Here is a 20,095-nt window from a genome sequence, read left to right on the forward strand (position 1 = left end):
CATGTTTAAAAAAATGTCTATTTTTATTTAACAACTTTAACAAAGGAAGTATTCGCTTCCCATTGAACATTTAAAAAATACAACCAGAACAAGGAAAAACTTTATTAACAAGGATGCTTATATGAATTATCATAAAGTACATGTTTTTTATTCTTTGGGTAATCTTTCTCAAAAAAACAAACCCCACGAACAATGGAAAAAGAATGGGATAAAACATTGTATATGCAAAATGATCAAACAGAAACATGTCATTATACATTTTAGAAACAGTATGCAGTTTATGCCTGAATGACAGGGAAGATCACAATCAACTATTATCATAGGAGAGGAAACAATGTGGCCATATAAAGTCAGTTTGCTTAACATCTGCATCATCTTACTATTTTAAGGTTGTGATCTTATGTATGTTTGCTGGAAATGAGTTGAATGAAAACAACCTGCATTCAGGAAAGCATAATTAGGATTTAGCTGACATTTTTCTCCACCCTATTTGCTAAAGATCTACTTAGAACCTTATTTTAAATTGAATGGACCACTAACTATCTGACTCAAGTTCAGATTCCAAGCAAGTTAATTGCATATTCGCCTTTGCCCTTCACTAAACCACAAACACATGTTCATGTTCTCAATTTTAAAAAAAAACTGGATATAGACTAAGGATATGCATATAAATGAACTAGGAATGGTTCAGTTCTTCCCAATGTTTAAGAATCTGCTTACTTCAGAATACAGACTCTCTACTATATAATGATTTAGAAATAAATTCCTACGTTTACTTATTGAATCGACATTACATCTGAAATCTCACAACCTAACAACAATAGAAAATGAAACATTCTAATTTCATTCTAATGATAAACATATTTACACAAATGCTCCTTTTAAAATGAGCATTCGTTGTGCTAAATGTGAATTATGGAGAGGTCCAGAAAGAATTAGCTCAGCCTGATACTAAGATACAGTAGCAACTGATTACTATGTTTGGGACTGCAGGACTATTAAACGATAAAGGTCATAATTCACAAATACAGTTTGTAACATAGTTAACATATACTGCAAACACAGTCCACTAGATGGGGGATTTACAGAACAGTTTAGAAGGTTTTCAAGTCAGATGTATACTAAGTGTTCAGATGGGGAAAAACATAGTTTGTAGCTTGTGGTTCTTCTACATTACTGCTAGAGAGCTCAGTTAAAGCTTCTCTTTCATTGGCCACATTACTGAGGTAATAATGAATGCAGTTCAATGAAGCCTTTTCTATTTCTCCTCACCAGCACCTCCGGTTGCTGTTTTGCTGAGTCCTCTGATTGACAAGTCGTAAACCACCTCTTCTATTTTCTTGACATCATACTTGAGGCCATCGTAGCGTTTCCTCAGGGAATCATTTTTCAAATTGAGCAGGCGGAATCCTGAATCCAACTCATTGATGAAAACAGAGATGCGAAGGGGCCGAGAATAGTCCCCAGATGTCACACTGTTCACGGCTAACCTAGACTATTAAATAAAACACAGAATGAAGCCTTTTACACCTCACTGGGGTTCCATTATAATACCTCTATGTTAATAGGATACAAATACAATCTGATTATTTTCTGAAAGCATGAACATGAAATCCAAATGTTTCGAAAGTACCTAGGTTGGGAGATGTACCTTTAGAATGAATACTCAGTATCAAAAGCCTTTTATCTAAAAACTTTACTAATTAAAATCTTGCCAATGAGACAATAGGAAAGGCTAATAAGCAACATTAATCAGCCAACAAGGAAATAAATAATGCTATTAGGTATACCTTCTTCACTTGCTGTCCTCCAAGTAAACTGAGATTTTACACTTCCCCAATTTTTTTAACCAACTCCAACGAGAATACCCGGTCAGAAAAAACCAACTAACTTTATGCAAGCATTAACTTGCTATTTCCTTCTATTCAATTAGATGAGCAATATAGCTATTCAATATTCTACATACCAGCTCACTTGCAAGAGTCAATACTCCAGAAAGATAATCCTCAATGTCCAGATGAAAGCCTTTTTCTCTATCAGCTTCAACTGAAAAGAAAAAGTATATACATGAATTCAAAAATAATTAGGCAAACAATTTTAGACACACATAAGATTCCTAGTGCCATGTCAAGCCTTCCTCCAAGCCTTATTAACTTACTTCCAAGAATTTCAGTAACAGCTTCCCGTGTCACCAAGGTTTCTGTTTCCAGATAGACAACAAATGCAGCTAAGAACACCAGTCGTTGGAGCACAAACCTCCAGTGTTCATGAAATCTGTATGAAAAAACACCTGATTGAAATATAGGCATTTTATGAGCATTTTTAATGATACCAGGGTCATGCTTACGTTCCAATGGTTGTATAACCAAACATCAATAGGAAAATATATGTGCATCTTGCTCTTCTATTGAAGGTCAACACACTTTGTGATGCAACAAGTTAAGACTGTATAATAGTGATTAGCTCCAGAATGCCAAATTATTCTTGTTATCTATAACCACCCACCCAACAATTTCTCAAATGTACAAGTCATTTACTATTTAATAGAACCACCCCCACTAATTAATACAGCAAATAGTTTAGAATTAGCTCCCTCTAACAATAATTCTATCTTTTATCAGATCGTTTTTTTTTCCTTTTGAAATGTATTATGTCAAATTGTACTGAGGGAAGGGAGGAATTCACTAACCTGTAATATTGATCCGCAGGAAACTTTGTTTTCAGAGAAGCCAGATGTATTTTAACAGTATTAAAGTGTTCTCGAGCCTTCTGACATTTCTTTGGTACTGAAATTAAAAGAAAACAGCAAGTTAAAAAAAAAGGTATTGAAATTGTTGTGGCTTCAAGCATAAACTTATGAACTGTGAAAAAAACAAAAAACAAATTCAGAATTAAAAGAAATTGATCCAAATTAAAACTTTAGCTATTCCCAAATAAATGAAACAAATTTGTGATGACTATAATTTTGACCTAGCTCTTTTATGCTTTAAGTTGGAAAAATAAACCTGCAACAGGCAGCCTATCTCTCTCTTTTTCTTTCTGTCTCTTTTTAGTGGCTAAGGACCACAGCAGGCAGACACTGACACACCAAAGTGGCTGAGTAGGATTTCTGAGGAAGGAGCTTTTAAGATGTATGTGCTTTGTGTTCATATGCACATTGGTATATTTATTCTAAAAGAACTTTTACATGCCTTGAAAAGATTTTCTGTCAAAAATGATCATGAAAAAAATCAAACTTTTGTTTTTCGGGGATTGGCCATTGAAATTCAGCTGCACAATTCGGGACACTACAAGAAAGGAATGGGAACCAAATGCAGCCTGCCCATTGTTGTCCTAATTTTTCAAGGTTTAAGAAACATTTTGCTACCACACCATTCAAATGATGTATCAGGTATTAAACTCTCTTCTAAAAAAAAGTAATTATTGACTGGCTAAATACGTAAGCTGGATTACTTTTTATAGGTCCCCATATTTCTGACAAACAAATGCAAAGCCATTTTGAGTAAGAAAATATATTATCTGGTAGCAATTGCTTTTGTAGGATCAAAACATTTCCATTGTTTCCCAACAGTGTGATATACTGAATAAAACACACAAAGCTGGACTTACTGTCTTGAAATCCAGAACCCTGGTGGACTCCTTGAAGCACAGTCAAAATTTCCCGAGCAGTTTGCTCCAGAGCTTGAACAACTTTCCTAATCTCCTGTATTTGATTAAAAAATATATATGAGTAGGATTGTTAAAAACAAAGACATTGTCACACAAGACTAATATGATTTTGTCTTTTTTTCTAATGTTATGGCCAAATCTGGTTTACCATAAGCAATCCAATCACTTTGAAGATACAACACAAACTCTTAGATTTGGGATTTCCAAACTAGTACATACATAAGTTACATTTTGGCTTATATGTATAATCATGTTATAAAAACACCTCAGCTAACAGAAAAATGAAAGTATTCATCTTCATAACCATATGGGAATTTAGACAACTAAGTTTCCCCCTCCTGCCCCCCCCCCCCCAATTCTGGGTGCCTTCAAAAGCTATTAAGAAATGATCTGATTTTCTTATTCCAACAAGAAAAGGATTTACATATTTTTAGAGGCCTAATACATTTTGAAGATCCAATTCTCAGGTAGTCCTCGCTTAGTGACCAGCAACTCCATCCAACCACTAAGCAGAAAATTACATCACTGCAATGGGCTTACAATCTCACTTTCCATTTAGTTGTTAAGCAAAATATGACATTGTGGCTTACAATTTTACTTCTGTGTTCTCCATTTAACTCTGTTGCATGCTACTTGCGACGTACATAAATGGCAATCACGCGATGCTGTGATGATCCTAAATGCATGCTGGTTGAAAAATGCCTGAACAGCAATTATGTGACTGCAGGATGGTGTGACAGTCATAAATGTGTGAATTAGTTGCAAAGCTATTTTTATTGATGTAACTTCAAACAGTTGCTAAATGAAGCAGTTGGTAAGTGAGGACTCCAGTAATAGGATACAATCTATCTATTCCATCAACCAACATGACAATACTATTTTCTACCTTCATTATTGAGGTTCCTTATTTTTGCTATTTGCATAAGTTTAAGATGCCTATGTACCATATTTTTTGCATTATAAGATGCTCCAGACCATAAGACGTACCTAGCTTTTGGGGAGGAAAACAAGGGGGGGGGGAAATCTGCCTCTGCCTCCCAGCAATTTGGCTCCTTGCAGCAAACAGCCTGGTCAGCTTCAGCACAGCCTGGTTAGCAAGAGCAGCTGATTGGTGACTGGATCAGCCTCCCAATACCACCAATCAGCTGTTGCAGGTGGAAGGGATCACCATTGTCTATTGCCGCCTCCGTGTGCCCCATTTTCGGCCTCCACGCACCTCAAGCGGGTGTAACATATATTATCACAGAAATTTGGGGCTGCAGTTATTTGAGTCAAATGTTGTTCTGTGCAGATCAGCTTCAAAATATTAGGTGCAATTTCCTATTTAACTGCAAACTAGAGTAATTTGGAATCTCTTAACAGCACATTTGTCTTATAATACAAATACAAATATTATATGGAGCTGACAGGAAGGAGCAAAGCCATAATGCTTTTAGAATGATTGAGCTAATGAAACTGGGAACCTTCCAAAGGGATCAGAAACATTTATAATTCATTATCTGCAAATGATTGATTAAAATTTCCAAGTAGAGTGACCTGAAGATGAGTTATATTAGTTACATCATCACTTTCCTTGAGAGAGAGAAACAAAAACCTAAAATGAGAAGAAGGCAACCAAGACCCTTATTGTTAATAGTTAACCTGAATAACAGGTGCAGAATATACCAGATTTTCTTCTTAATTAAAATATCTGCTTCTCTTCTGCCTTCCCTTCCTTTGATAAGTAGTCTTTGATTCATGACTGGTAACAAAGTCCATTCAAAGTTACAAGGGACTTCCCCAGAACTACTTATAATCCATTTTTGAAGTTATGACAGCTGTCACTTCCTAGGTCATGTGATTGTATTTTGGATGCTTGGTAACCAGCTCACCTTTATGGCCATTTGCAGTATCCATATGACTGTGATTTCTTTTTTTGCTGGTTTTTGGCAAATAGATTCACTTAAGGATTGCTGCAAAAGTGTCATAAAAGCAGGCCTAATCACATGATACCTCAACCTACAATCACAACTTACAACTGGGCTCAATTATAGTCATAAGTCAAGGTAATGTAACATACATTATGGTCATAAGTCAAGACAGTAATATAAATACAGCCATGTTTTAGACCAGTGTTACAACTGCTATCTTTTTTTTTTTGCTCTTAGGACCCCTTCCCACTTTTAAAAATTATCGAGGGCCCTATCAATATTTACTATATTGAAAACTGAAATTGATGCATTTGCAGAATATTTTTGTTGCATCATGTAAAAAACAATATTAAACCTAAGGAACATAAATATTTTCACGAAAAATTGTATTGTTTTGTTTTGGAATGTAATTATTTTAAATTTTTGCAAATTTACTTCAACATTTGGCAAATCATTTTGATTTTGTAGATTCCTGGGATGTACTTGGGGGACCCCCAAAAAGGCCCTCGGACCAGAGTTTAGGAAATACTGGTTTAGACCATGATTATTCACTGCGGAGCAAATTCATGCAAACCAAGATAATGTTGGTAGGTAAGTATGGGGTTGGTAGGTGCGTGTGCGTGCAGGAAGAGCAACAAAAGGTTTTCCCTTTATCCTTTCACCGAGTATTACCCATTATCCACCTTACATCCGCCCCCTCTCTGGACGAGTAAGGACTACAATTCCCAAAATTCCCAGCCGCGGCCGGGAATCCTAGGAGTTACAGTCCCGGTGCCGAGGAGGGGGCGCCCTAGGGCCCCTTCCCCCTCCCCCTCCCCGCTCTTACCTCGCGGATATCCTGGTCGGCGGTGAGCACCCCCTGCAAGCCGATGAACATCTCGCTGACGGACATGGCTCGAGCACCGGGACGAAGATTCGCGCCTCTTGGAACCGTGCGCAAAATCGACGGGCAGCCACGAGCTCCCCGTCACGTTCAGCGCAGAAAAAGGGTCCTTCTCGGCCGCCGTCGCTTGAGCCCGTTCTCCTGGCTGCCTCCTTAAAAAGACTGCGGCATGAAGGATGTAGGTTGTTGTTGTTGTTGTTTTTGCTGTTGCTGCTGTTAACCTGATAGGGCTGGCTCGCTTTTCTCATTGATTGGTTGTCCTCCCCCCTTGGCAGAAATCTTCCGCGCTGTCCGGGCAACGCGCAAGACAGCCCTCCGAGAAAGGAAAACCCCAGCCCGAAGATCGTCGCTCGCTTCCTCTCCTCAGTTTTGGCTCCAACCAGAGAGAAAATACCCCAGAGCGGCAGGCCCGTGAAGTTACAATGGCTGAGATAGGCTTTCTGTGGCGTGGTTTCCTGTGCGCTCGGCCCAGCGGCGGCCATAGAGTGGGGGACCTTTCTCGGTTTCGGCGCGATTTGCTCTCCTGTGTTTGGGGGGGGGGGGTGTTAAGACATGAGACGCTCCCTCGCGTGGTTGGCATGGAAACGAAAGCCGGGCTGCCCAGCGGCTTCCTTGACTGGTGAACGGAGCGTTTCGCTTCAAGGTCGGCCCGGGCTGAGCGCGTCGGTTGTGAGAAATGCGCAAAAGCAGGGCGGACGACATGGTGGGTTTCGACTCCCGCTCCCTCCGGTTCGCAGCACCCGGAGTGGCGAGTGGATCACCATGTCGGAGTGGCAAAAAGATTCGCAGGAGAAGATTGCAGCTGCCTTAGCTGCCGTCTCGTTGCGGGAACCCCTCCCCACGAAAAATGAAATGTTTTGGGGAACATTAAGAGGCTGAATATTATATTTCCACAAAGGAGGAATGGAGAAACAGGTTCTTCAAAGCAGAAAGCAACCCGTTTCCTGCATAGTAAAACAGCCCCAAGCAGATGCCTGAAGTCTTTTAGAGATGGATATTTTGTGCCCATTAGGAAAAACTGGGCCAAACTATTCACAAACAAAACACCTTCAGTTCCAGTTGATGGGATTAAGAATTTGCACCCTCCACCCCCAAATTCTAAGAACTTTTAGGACATAAGAGGGTTAACTCACCACCATTGAAATAGCAAAAGACACAAAAGCCCCTTCACAGGGAGGAAGGGGTCGAGGTATTTTCTAAAGCGTCTGTAGGCCAGACAAGGAATAATGGATGGAAACTGAACAAGGAGAGATTTAACCTGGAAATAAGGAGAAACTTTTCTGACAGTGAGAACAATCAACCAATGGAACAGAAGTTGCCCTCGGAAGTTGTGGGAGCGCCATCAGTTGAGACTTTCAAGAAGAGATTGGACTGCTATCTGTCAGAAATGGTGTAGTAGGGTCTCCCACTTAGGGCAGGGGGGGGTTGGACTAGGTGACCTACAAGGTCCCTTCCAACTCTGATTATCTGTTATATGCACAATCCCCAGAACAGTTCAAACTTCAAAGTCACAGAAACCTATAAAGATCCATCCACCCATTCATTTGGTCAGCTGACCCAGAACTGTGGATGGTTCTGCTCATCCATAAAACAAAGTCCTCTCCAATCAGCTTCCATTTTATTTCCAGCACCTTTCACCCGGCTTGGAGCCGGGCCAGACTTTTCTTCCAACATTATCGTCTTCTGGATTTATTTATTTTTCAGCTTCAGTTATAGTTTTTGAAAAGGGAGTGGCAATAGAGCTACCAGAAAGCCCATCATCCCCCCTTGAGCTTTGCACTTGCCTTGGGCGAACCTCCAGGATGAGGAAGTTTTGCTGGCACTTTATTATAATAATTCCTTTATTATTCTTTATTATTCCCTATTTTGGAACAAGCCTGTGTCCTCCACTTACAACCCCAACTCTGTTTTGCTAAGTTGAGACATTTGTTAAGTGAGTTTTGCTTCATTTTACAACTTTTCTTGCCAATGTTGTTAAGTGAATCACTAGGTAAATTAGTAACATGATTGTTAAGTGAATCTGGCTTCCCCATTGACTTTGCCTGACAGAAGTTTACAAAAGGTGATCACGTGACCCTGGGACATTGCAACTGTCATAAATGTGTGTCTGTTGTCAAGCATCCGAATCTTAATCACATGACCATGGGGATGTTGCACTGGACATAAGTGTGAAAAATGGTCATGAGTCACTTTTTTCAGTGCTGTTGTAACTTTAAATGGTCACTAAATTTAACTGTTGTAAGTCGAGGACTATCTGTACTTTCTAACACAGCTGAGACTTAAGGGAATCTTGAGTCGATCTTAGTAAAATAGCCATTAAAAATTAGTCACTAAGGAGAGTCTTTTCCAGAGTTCTGATTCTTGGTAATGATTAAGAATAAATAAAGTTTGGAAAGAAAATATACTTTAATCTTTGAGTTTGTTTTGCAATTTTCATAATCCATTGACTTTGGGCGAGGGCTGATTAGAGTTGAAGTTCAAAGCTATCATTATCAATCTTTGTTTTTCTCATATATAAAATTCCATTACAACACTGATTTCAAGATAAAGAATATGAGATTAATAAAATTATAGGGACTACTAATACAAAATTACAAAACTAATAAGATCCAAGTGTAAAATTGTACATCCTTTTGATACTAAAACTGAAAATGATGATATAGGAATGTAAATGATTAAACAAGATAGCCTAAAATAAACACGATAAATAAAACAACTAAATCACACAAACATTTAAAAATATACAGTCTGCAAATCAAATAATCTAACTTTCAGTGTATTAGGTTTAATAAACTATAATTTTATATTACAAATATAGTGCAGATTTGGCTTATTTAGCTTGATTCAAGATCAAAGATGTAGAAGACTCGCCAAATATCTAGAAAGCACTGAATTGCATATCCCTGCTTTTTTTCAGAAATGTACATAATCAGATTTCAACATCCTGTTGACATTCAGAATTTGGTGAACTTTGCATAATATTAAAAACAGAGTTATATAATAGATTTATTTCATAAGAGAGTCTAGCTATAAATCCAGGGTATGTTCACTGAGGAAAATGATGGAGTTCCTCTTTTTATATCTTGAATAAATATTAATTATTGTTTTTGTTTTAAAAGATATGTGGGAAGTCAGGGATGCCTCCTAGCTTTTTCAATTAGTTTTATTTTAAAACCCTCCCTCATACTATGAGGAACTATAAAAATGTTAAAAACATTATTATTGTATATGGTTGGTATATCTCTATTGCATAATTTTTCCTTATATAGGAGCTGTTCTTTGCTTGCTCTTTTCCAGCTCCACAATAATTACTGAAGTGTGGAGATCAGAAATAGTTTATGTAAATGAACACAGGAAGTTTTTCACTGTCTTTTTTAAATGACAGACATTTTTATCAAGCATGATTCCAAGATCTCTTAATCACTGACAATTGCATCATGATTTGCCCACCATTATCCCACTTGGCAATTCATTATTGTTTATTTTTGGGAGTCTTTTAATGGTAAATATCCCTAGCTTTTGATACAGGCCACAGTTCAGACTTCCCAGTGTACATGGCCAACAGGAAATTTCATCCACATCCAGTTGAACATTTAGGTGTTCTTACTTCACAACCAACAATGATGACAATGCATCCTTAAAGTCACCCACACTATTACTATTAGTTTTGTAATGAGTAGCATTAGGGAATCTGTGTAAATGTTTTAGCATTACCTGTAAGTAATCAGATTTGCTTGCATGTGACATACTAGTTTGTTTTGATGTCTGTTGTGATCATTGCAGCATTTTAGCTTAGATGGGGCAATGTGTATCTAATCTTTTTATCTGATTTACAGCTGATACACTGTACTTATCAAATTTTATTTCATCTCACAAACACAGAATGCCAAATGCATTTGCATAATCAGACATGAGAAATCCTTTCACCTATACATTCATTTGTAGATGATCCATTTGTACAATGGAAAAATTTTCAGTACTTTTTACCATCTGCAGGACTTCTGTTAAAGCCCTTTTAAAAAGCAATCACATCAATATGCCTGAGAAAGTATGAGTAAAAGGATTATGTTTGGGAAATTTATAAAAGCGGTAGGGGATATGTAACTGATGTGAAGAAGAAACTGAAGATGCAAATATAAATTAGTTACATTATATTCAGTAATATAATGAATACTGTGAGAGCCAGTTTGGAGACTGATATCTCCCTCTCCCCCTCCCAGATATTTTTTCTATATACAGTTATAAAATGTACTAATCTAAACAAAGTGTGCAGATTTTTAGGAGGGTAAACTAGTCCCCATTCTTTAACATGTTGATACACCAGGGGGCAGCAAATTTCATTTGCTTAAAGTGAGACTTCATTTTCCACCAATATTTCATTTATTTTATACCAGTATATATACAGTATTTCATTTGTAGCACATTTTGCACGAGCAAATCTTTACCATCAAAATCTTTGCCTTTTCTCAGTGTAATAACACATTCTATGATGTGAAATGTAGTTTATAATTGCATTGTAGATGGTCCTTTATGAAAACAGTTAATAATGAATAATGAGCCCTATGTGTCGGGATTTTGCCAAGCTTCTGATAATGGCTTAATCTAAAGTTGAACTGCACTCACAAGATGCTTGCTGGAGAAGAAAGAAAGTACTGTTTTCTGTCTATTTCTCTCCCTTTGCAAGCCAAAATCTTTATTAGAGTGCTGTATCAGAGTGTTGTGCCTCGGGTGGTATTCTAAGGGGCTATACGGAAAAGGGAAAATGGTGAAAATGATTCACCACCTACTTATTCTTTCCCCACTTCTTCTAGATCCCTTTGGATATGAATGGAGCCTGTCAGCTCTAAAACATCATTTCCGAATCCAGCCTTTGAATATCCATACACCTCATAAAAGTGACTGGGCAGCGTAGAGAGATTAAATAATTCAATAACATTCATAAAAACAATACACAAAAACAATAACATGCCTGGGATCAAAAAAACACTTGTCTTCAATTCAATGCAATTTGACAGTGGTGCTTACTTAACCTCCTGGCCCAGATCCCTGTGGAACATCCAAGTTTTCAAAGCCCTGCAAAAGTCCAACAGGGTGAGGACCATTTGGATTTTTGGTGCAATACTTGTCCACTGAACAGAAGCAACAACAGAGAAGGCATTTAATATTTCAAAAGCCGCTAATGTGAGTATTCCACTTTCATCAGGACAGTAATTTAAGGTGGCCTTCCAGATACATTACCACTGAACTGCATTTTCAATAGCCAAGGAAATAAAGGGTCACAAGAAACTGGTACTTGCAATTCAACCATATCCACGCTCCAAATCCCTTCTCTTAAACTCTGGCATCTTGGGCATTCTTGGAAGTGTGTCTTTTCAGGTCCTCATCTTTTTATCCTTCTTGAGTATATTCGTCCCCACAGACTGCAATAGAATGAAGTCAGGGTGAAGTGAAATGAGAATGCGGGTTTCCAACAGGAAAGAGTGTTGTGGTACCAGATTTTTCTATTTTTTAGGAATGTGAATTGTTTTATGATTATATGTATTGTTTTATTAATTGTAAACTGTCCAGAATTGGTTTTAAGATAGGTGACTATACAGTTGTTTTGTTTTACATTGTATAAATAAGTAAACATAAAGGCCACAGGTTCCTAATCCCTGATCTATTCTCAAGTCATCTCCTTTTTTCATAATGCCAAGGTGCTGATACAGAACTGGGTTGCTTAAGCATTGACATTGGTTTTCTTGCTTTGCTTAATCACTCTTTGTTGTATCTAATGTAGAATATTAATCTAACTGGGCACATATTTGTCTGGAAATACTGCATTCTTCTGTCCATTCTAAAAACAACAATAATTAATAGATTAATCATTGCTCAAACCAGATTTTGAAATAAACTTCAAGGCTTGGAAAGAAATTGTTTTGCTGTTTTAGTCTTTAGAAGTGCCGAGGTTATAAATACATAGATCTTGCCGGCTAAGCACATGAGTAAAAGCTGATACTTAACCAAACATAGTTTCCATAGCAAATGGATAGGATATAGCGTCATTTGTTCTTCCGCTTCTGACAGGGAGAGTGCATGTTGATGATTCTGATCATTGAACTAAAAGGTGTACAAAGTCCTAACTGACAAAAACTACATTCGTCAGGATTTACTTCTTTCCAAAAAACCCCACACTTTTAGAATAGATATAAGTAGTACAATTGTTAAGACTGGGTGAATGATGAAGAAATATATCTAGATAAGGTCACCAATCTTATGAAAGCTTTAGTGTTCTTAACAGATACAGTATATGGCACGTAGGTAGAAATTGAATAGATAATGACTCCTCCCCCATTATTACCAGTTTGGATCCTCCAACTTTATTAGCATATTATGAACTTGTAAGAATACCTGATAGGCAGACACCCCATATATAATATTTTCTTGGCATAGTGATGTAGGGCAGGAAATAAAATTTAACCAATTCAATTAGACAAAAAACAAGCACACACACCTTGGTAATCTTAGGTATAATATAGGGAAGTTTCAAACTGTTAAAACTCTGGACATTTTTGAAAAACAGTGATGGGAAATCTCTTTGGGTCCAAAGGTTCAGGTAAGTAAGCATGTTGAAGGCCAAAGAACACCAGGTACACCCTAAATAAGCAGGGAAATCACAATAATGAACTTGGCAAGGCAACATACTGGATTCGCAGGTTATGTCAAGTTGTAAATAGATTGCTTGGTCTTGGCTTTAGCAGGGTTATGAACCCTCTCAATTATGTCTTATTTATTTAATTATGGTTAAATACCTAAAACTGATCATGTGTAAATTAAGCCACACTCCTCACATTCCTATTCATTGGCAGAGCAGGATAGTTTCTAAAGGAATCGCTTGAAGCTATTCCTGATGCAACAAGAAGGCTTTTTTTTTTTTTAGGGAAGAATCAGATTGGTGACAGAAGCATTATTCCTTCCCATCCATTCCTCCCCTCCCATAAATACATGGAGCTTGTAAAACAGCTTCCACTTTCTATTTAAAGACTTGCCTGAAGCCGGGGAGTTTTTAAATCTAGTTAGCTGCTGACAGGAGATAATAGCTGGCTTCATTGTTGTTAATCACATTGTTGAATGAGCTGTACTTGTCTAGATTCTACAGTACATTTATGCAATCCACTAAACTAGCGTTTCCCAACCTTAGCCATTTTAAGATGTGTGGATTTCAATTCTTAGGATAACCCAGCCACACCATTTAAAAATGGCTAAGGTTGGGAAATACTGCACTAAATTGTAAATATAAAAAACAGAAGTGTTGTGTTCATCCAACAAGCTAAGCCAATTGTGACTTGTTTTGTATGAATACAGTCAATAAGACCTTTTGCTTTTTGATATAGGTAGATGGGTCCTGAACCTGAGGAATGGGATGCAGGTGTGGGACAATATTGGGAAGTCTACTGAAAAGGATGGAACTTGAACAAGAAGCCAGTGAGCTAGATGGGAGTTGGTGCCTGATTATTTTTATGGGGCAAGAATATTATATCATTCTCTGTTTGACAAAATACTAGGCAATTCTAATTTGTTTTATGTACAGTTGTTATTATAAGGTCAGTTTGATTCCATTTCTATGAACAGTGCAAGTTCTGTTTCACTGTCTGGGAAAGCAGACAATTTTGATCATATCAGTGACTTAGTCACAAACTCTTACTTTGTTTCATTCACTTTTGGATTCTGGTCAAGTGACTGTAATAATGGTATTCATGTATGAGCTAAATGCAAAATTCCAGCAAACTGGAAACCTTCCTTACACTTCATAGAAGAAAAAAGGTTGGTTAAACATAAGAAAATAAATTATGTGGGTGTCTGAGCTACAAAAATATTTAAAGACACAGATTAATTATATGTCTACATTTTGCTATCTCATAATTCACAGTGGTTATATTTTTCAGTCCTATTAAAAGTAGTTCTTGACTTACAACCATAATACAGTTGTTAGGCCCCATTTTATGACCTTTCTTGCCATAATTGTTAGGTGAATCACCACAGTTGTTAAATTAGTAACATGGTTGTTAAGTAATTCTGACTTCTCCATTGACTTTGTTAGAAGGTTGCAAAAGGTGATCACATGACCCTGGAAACCACAACCATCATAAATATGAAGCAGCTGCCAAGAGTGAATTATGATCACATGATCATAGGCATGCTACAAGGGTCATAAGTCACTTTTATCAGTAATGGTTCTTTGAACAGTAGCTGAAATGAATTGTTGTAAGTTGGGGACTACCTGTCCTATAATAAAAACTCAGGATAAAATGAAGTCCTTGAAAAAAATGTACTTAGACCAAACTGTCCAAATGTTGTATTTGGAACAAGCGATATACAAAGGACTCCACAGACGAAGCTATATTGTTTTATAATTTTTGGAGAAGATAAGACTTCTATATAGCTCCACTACTGTAAGCTGATAAGGGAAAACTTTGCATCTTCTTACATGGCAGTGTAAAAAATAGCTTTCCTAAATATTTCTCCAAAGCAGTTGAAGACACAGGAACATTACCTCACTAGTAACCTAAAATTTTTAGCTGAGGGGAAAAAAACTTGTCTTTGGTCATATTATTGTTTTAAGCACAAATGTATATCCAGCTGATTGAAACAGTCGTTATTTAATCTAAGAGAATGACATGCCAGCAAAGCTTTTCTCTGTCCCTGAAGATTATAAACCCCTCAAATTTTTCCTTCAAGAATTTGAAAAAATGGAATTACCAGGTCTTGGGAATTGGAATGAATTATAGTCATACAACTGCTATCTGTTGTAGAATCAAGTCTTAGTCATTAATGTAAACTGAAATCCACTCCTGTATTGCCCAATGCAATAATCAGTTGCTTGCACCTAGCAACTAGAAATTGCTATGATAAAAAGGTATCATGATGACATGAGATGTTTCATACTGAAGGGTTTTATAGTTACTTCTCATTGTGATCAGCTTTCTTCCTCTGGTAAGGAGGAAGAGGTGATGGAATGCTAAATGGCTACTGGTTTTTATGCTCTTCCACTGGTCAGCTGAAGGGAGCACTTTGCCTAAAGGAGAGTGAGCAAGGACATTTGAAAATGACTGTGTTTGGGAATAGGTTTGTGAAACTGGTTGCTGTATGGAAATTCCCAGAGTGATGCAAAGAGAGAAAGAAAAATAATAGTTGTAACTACATTTTGGAAAGTCAAATTAGATGCCACTTAAAATGAGAAAAAATATGAAAACAATTTAGGCAAATAGTGTCCATAGAGAAAACGAAACATCTTTATATAAGCTATTTGTGTGAAAAGTTCCAGACCAACTTTAGCAATTGATAAAGGGAGATGGATGATATTTCATCAGGAAGCAGTGTTGGAGAGTAGAGGTATGTACATGCTCTTCCCTTTGATTTGTACCTTCTCAGCTAGCCAGCTACCATCTGAACATGGGCCTATTTACCAGTGCTAAAATAATTTTATATTAATTACGAAGGAGATCACATTCTCTACCTTAAGTTAGAGCAATGATATTATCAAGGCAGGATTTAGAAGTGCTTGGATGAATTCTGCAAACTTCTCTTTCTACTCAACTTAACCACTCTTTTGCATTGTTCAAACATTATAATAGTGTTTAATTTAATGGAGGGGGAAATGCTAGTAAATCCCAATGTTTTGAACCTTACAGAATGCTGGCATTTGCTAGTGTTTTTGCTAGTCCATTCCTTCAGCGTGCAGGATTTCCCCTCCCTGCATTGAAATCCTGAAAATCTCAAATCCAATGTCCTTTCTGCTTTGCAACCTTCTCTGCAGGTTGACTGACCTCATTCACCCAGTTGGCTTTCTTGCCTAGGGGAGGCTTCTCCTGCTTTCACCTGAACCACTACACCAAACTGGCTCTCTGAAGGGAGTTGGAATTCAACAGCCTTTGGAAGATCCTGCATTTTCTTTTCTTGATAGGTCAGATTCTCCTGTTCCTTTTGATATAACCTAGTAATAAAATCCCATGTCCCAAAAGTTTTTGCCGGATGGAAAATCTAATTAATGTTAATCAAGAAAGTTACATGAACATTACAGAACTATGTAACATGGCAAGTCTGATTTTAGTCATTTGAAGGAACTTTCTTGACATAAAAACAAATCCTAAATAGAAGTATACATGTCATGTAAGAGTCTGGGTAGAGTTCATAAAGGAAATTGTGCTTTTTTTATCCTTTTCAAACTTGTTTCTATAATTTCATGTTTCGCTAACCTAAACTTTCCATAAATAGTATAACCTTAATGTAACTTATATTCTTTTTTTTGTACAGTGGCAAAATTATTTCGATTATCTTTCTGCTGCATCTAGTTGTTTCCCCCCCCCTAAAAAGCTCTCTCTTTTAATCATTTTCTCATCCAACCTAGAACTAAGAAGAAATTTCCTGACAGCAAGAACAGTTAATCAGTTTGCCACTGGAAGTTGTGGGTACTTCAGCACAGGTTTTTTTTAGGAGATGGACAACCATTTGTCTTATATACTATAGCGTTTCCTGCTTAAGTGGTGGTGGTGGGGGGGGTTGGACTAGAAGACCTCCAAGGTCCCTTCCAACTCTGTTATTCTATTCTGGTATGCATTCGAAAATACCCTTTTGATTATGGAATTTATGGATGGGCAAAAAAAAAAAAAAGTAGTTGCATGCTACAAAATTCTTTTAATTTCTCTTAATATTTTTAAGACCGTGCCGGTAAAATGGGTCTGACGCTGAAAACAAGCCTTGCCCAGAAGTCGAATTTCAAACCGTTAGGCGGTTTATAAAATGAACGCGACGATCATCTCCAATACGGAATACTATAAAAGCGCGCCCCGCCCTCCTTTGGGTGCCTTTTCCACAACTCTTAACCCCGGAAGGAAAACTCCAAGCACGCTCTTCACCTCCATTCGCTAAGCACCCTTCCGCCTTCACGCAAACTGCCCCCCCCCCAGTAGCGTAAGAGTACTGATGAAGGTATGCAGCAGCCCTTGTTGCGCCTATACACCATTAGAGCACACGCCTCATGAGCGCATGCGCACTCCGCGCGCTGATATCATCGCTCCGGCCGCGTTTCAGGATTCCCCCCTCCCTTATCATTCTGATCGGGTTCCGTCACCGTAGATAGGTTCGCTCCTTCTCTTTTAGCCTTCCGTAAAACACTTTTATCTTTGACGTCGGGCTAGGAAATCCTGACGGGGAAAAAAAAAAGGCCAAACGACCATTGGGAAGCGGGGGCGGGGGGGAACCGCACCTCTGCTGCCACCTAACTCTCGGCGGGAAGTTTGCAACCGAGACCTTACAGCCCGAGGATCGAGCATACTAAGCGAAGGCAGGCCAGCACATGCATGATGGTCATTAGAAGCGCCAGGAATACGAAGCGCATGCTCACTTGAAGGTTAGTGGTTTTTTTGGGGTGGGGGGTACCCTGGCCCTATTGCGCATGCCCGTCACCGGTCCGGTCCGTCTTTCCAGCCAAACGCGAAGTGCGCCTGCGTAGCAGCGCTTCCATTCTTACCAAGCCCAAGCTGCAGTTTTCTCGGCAACTACAGGGGCGGAGAAAAAGCATCAGCCATGTATTGCAGAGGCAACGGCGGCGGGAGCAGCGCGGATTAAATACGTCTGTTTGTTCCCGTTCCGTCTGAATGTCTCTTCCAGGACGTGCAGGGCGCCAGATACCTTTGCACCCACCTCCAGTGTTAGCAGCGCCGCCACCACTATCACCCCAGCCAGGTAGTCGATCCCTCCCCTCCCTTCCCCGGCGCTTGCAATGTCATGTTGCATGGACTTTCTGCATTGGGTGGGTGGAGGACTTGGGGGAGGTGGAATCGGCGGCTGGATCGGGCGGGGGGGGAAGAGAGAGTGAAGATGGGGGGGGGGGGTGAGGAGGTGTGCATTGTTTGGACGTGCGGGTGTGCAAGGCTGGCGGGTCTGATGAAGCAGAGAGAGGAGGAGGAGGAGGAGGAGGAGAAGGGGGGAGAGCTGGTTTAGGTGAGTACGGTGGAGCCAGGCAAGCAAGAAGTGCGGGCAATCCTCAGCTCTTGTCGGCCGGCCTCCGTCTGGCGAAGGTCACGGTTTGATTATTTATTTTTGCTTCAAATGCGGGAGAGGGGAGAGAGATCGGAAGCTTCTGCACAAACACACACACACACACACACACACACACACAAAATGGGCGGGCAGCGGGAGGAAAAACCCTTTTCGGAAAGTGATCTGGTCGTGGTGGTGGGATTTTCCTGCCGATCCTCCTTTCCTGATTTAAATGCGAGAACAAAGCAAACCCCGTTCGGTCTCCCTGCATATTCTCCTCCAGGCCGGCGGAAAGTGGGTTGGGCGAGCCCACCGAGGATGTGTGGTTTTCCTTCTTCGATCTACATTGCGTTGCCGGAAAAGTGCAGCTTTTTGTTTTATCTCCGCCACTCCCTATTAGAAATGTCTTTATATCGGAGATTCTGACTTTAACGCCACAGCCCTATAAAACTCTATAAATTGTATGATTTCATTCTTCCTGCCGGATCTCTTTCCTTAAGTTTGTGTGTGTGTGTATAGATAGATAGATAGATAGATAGATAGATAGATAGATTAGATAGATAGATAGATAGATAGATAGATAGATAGATAGATAGATAGATAGATAGATAGATAGATAGATATACACACACACATTTGAACATTCGGGGTTTTGATGTCAGTTTCCCTTTCTCTAAAAGGTGTTATCGTGTTTCTATAACGGTCTCTTTAAAACGACCTGTTTTGTGCATCGGTCTGTACACACTTAACTGGGATTTGTTATCTGGGTACAAAATGAAGCTTGTATAGAGTATTTCTTGGAGTTATGTCACTACACTTGGGTCTCCGACGTTTAAATGGTGTGAGGTTATGAGTAGTGCTTTTGAATTTGAATATACTAAGCATTTGAATATACTAAGATGCTGGAAGAATACTGTATAAAGAATTTAGTTTGAGTTCACCTAAATAATTTACCATTGTTAGATTTGCACCATTTCTCTTAAACATCAGTGGTTTCATTATTTCATCTGCCCTTTCCAGATGGTGAATTTATCTTGCAGTAAGTGTCCAAGTGCTAAGTTGATTATGTGCCATCAAATCAATGTTGATGTTTAGAGAACACACAGATAAAGGATAATCTGTTCCCAACTTGGCCCTTCACGTCTCCCAGTAGTGTATTTATCATCATTGCAAACAAGTGCGTCCATTTTTTTGGTTGTCATTCCCATCTCTTTCCTTCTATCTTTCTCAGCATTCCAGATTTCTCAAAAGAGGTCTTCTCACATCCAAAATACAATAATTTGAGTTTGATGCTTTGTGCCTTAAGTGAGAGTTATGGGTTAATTGTTTTTTTCCCTCTTGATTCATTTGCTTTCTTGGCTATCCATGGTATTCTCTGGAATCTTCTCCAATATCAGAGTTCGAAAGCATCAATATTCTTTCCATCCTGGATCTTCAGAGTTGAATTTCTGCTTCCATAGAGTGTAACATGGAAAACCAATGCCTGCTCAATCCTAATCATTGTAAATATATAGACACCATGACATCTGAATATCTGTTCATTGTTACCCTAATAAGTGCCGGTTTGCAGTAGATTTCTTGATTATTGGTTCCACTATTGTTTGTAGAATCT

At 38.7% G+C, this 20,095-nt stretch overlaps 2 protein-coding genes across 34 annotated transcripts in view; one reads left to right on the forward strand and one right to left on the reverse strand.

Moving 5' to 3' along the window:
• TSN (translin) lies at nt 1-6,951 on the reverse strand. The gene is made up of 6 exons (XM_026665468.2): nt 6,406-6,951; nt 3,610-3,703; nt 2,690-2,786; nt 2,159-2,274; nt 1,967-2,046; nt 1-1,495 (listed from the first exon to the last, which is right to left on the reverse strand). Exons 1-6 carry the CDS (start codon nt 6,469-6,471, stop codon nt 1,259-1,261), a joined length of 690 nt encoding a protein of 229 aa, XP_026521253.1. The 5' UTR covers nt 6,472-6,951; the 3' UTR covers nt 1-1,258.
• A 10,494-nt stretch (nt 6,952-17,445) lies between these two features.
• CLASP1 (cytoplasmic linker associated protein 1) overlaps nt 17,446-20,095 on the forward strand; it is a 231,758-nt gene continuing 229,108 nt past the window's right edge. For 13 of the 33 annotated variants that reach the window (XM_087950251.1, XM_087950249.1, XM_087950248.1 and 10 more), the window contains exon 1: nt 17,949-18,186. The gene's annotated coding sequence lies outside the window, so the exon portion shown is untranslated. Of the gene's footprint in view, nt 17,852-17,947; nt 18,187-20,095 lie in introns of those variants that run through there. The other 20 variants (XM_087950270.1, XM_087950262.1, XM_087950263.1 and 17 more) reach the window with 6 other exon arrangements.

Source organism: Notechis scutatus, chromosome 1 (genome assembly GCF_049901735.1).
Source record: "Notechis scutatus isolate UNSWTSFEM ecotype Mainland chromosome 1, rNotScu1.2, whole genome shotgun sequence".
NCBI lineage: Eukaryota > Metazoa > Chordata > Lepidosauria > Squamata > Elapidae > Notechis > Notechis scutatus.

Bases quoted from the DNA above. Each gene is read 5' to 3' on its own strand.
- TSN (XM_026665468.2), bottom strand. From the start codon at position 6,471: ATGTCCGTCAGCGAGATGTTCATCGGCTTGCAGGGGGTGCTCACCGCC. The intron at 2,787-3,609 runs GTAAGTCCAGCT...TTTTAATTTCAG, and splicing joins GGGTTCTGGATTTCAAGACA to TACCAAAGAAATGTCAGAAG. The intron at 2,275-2,689 runs GTTAGTGAATTC...TTTTTCATACAG, and splicing joins CCTGCGGATCAATATTACAG to ATTTCATGAACACTGGAGGT.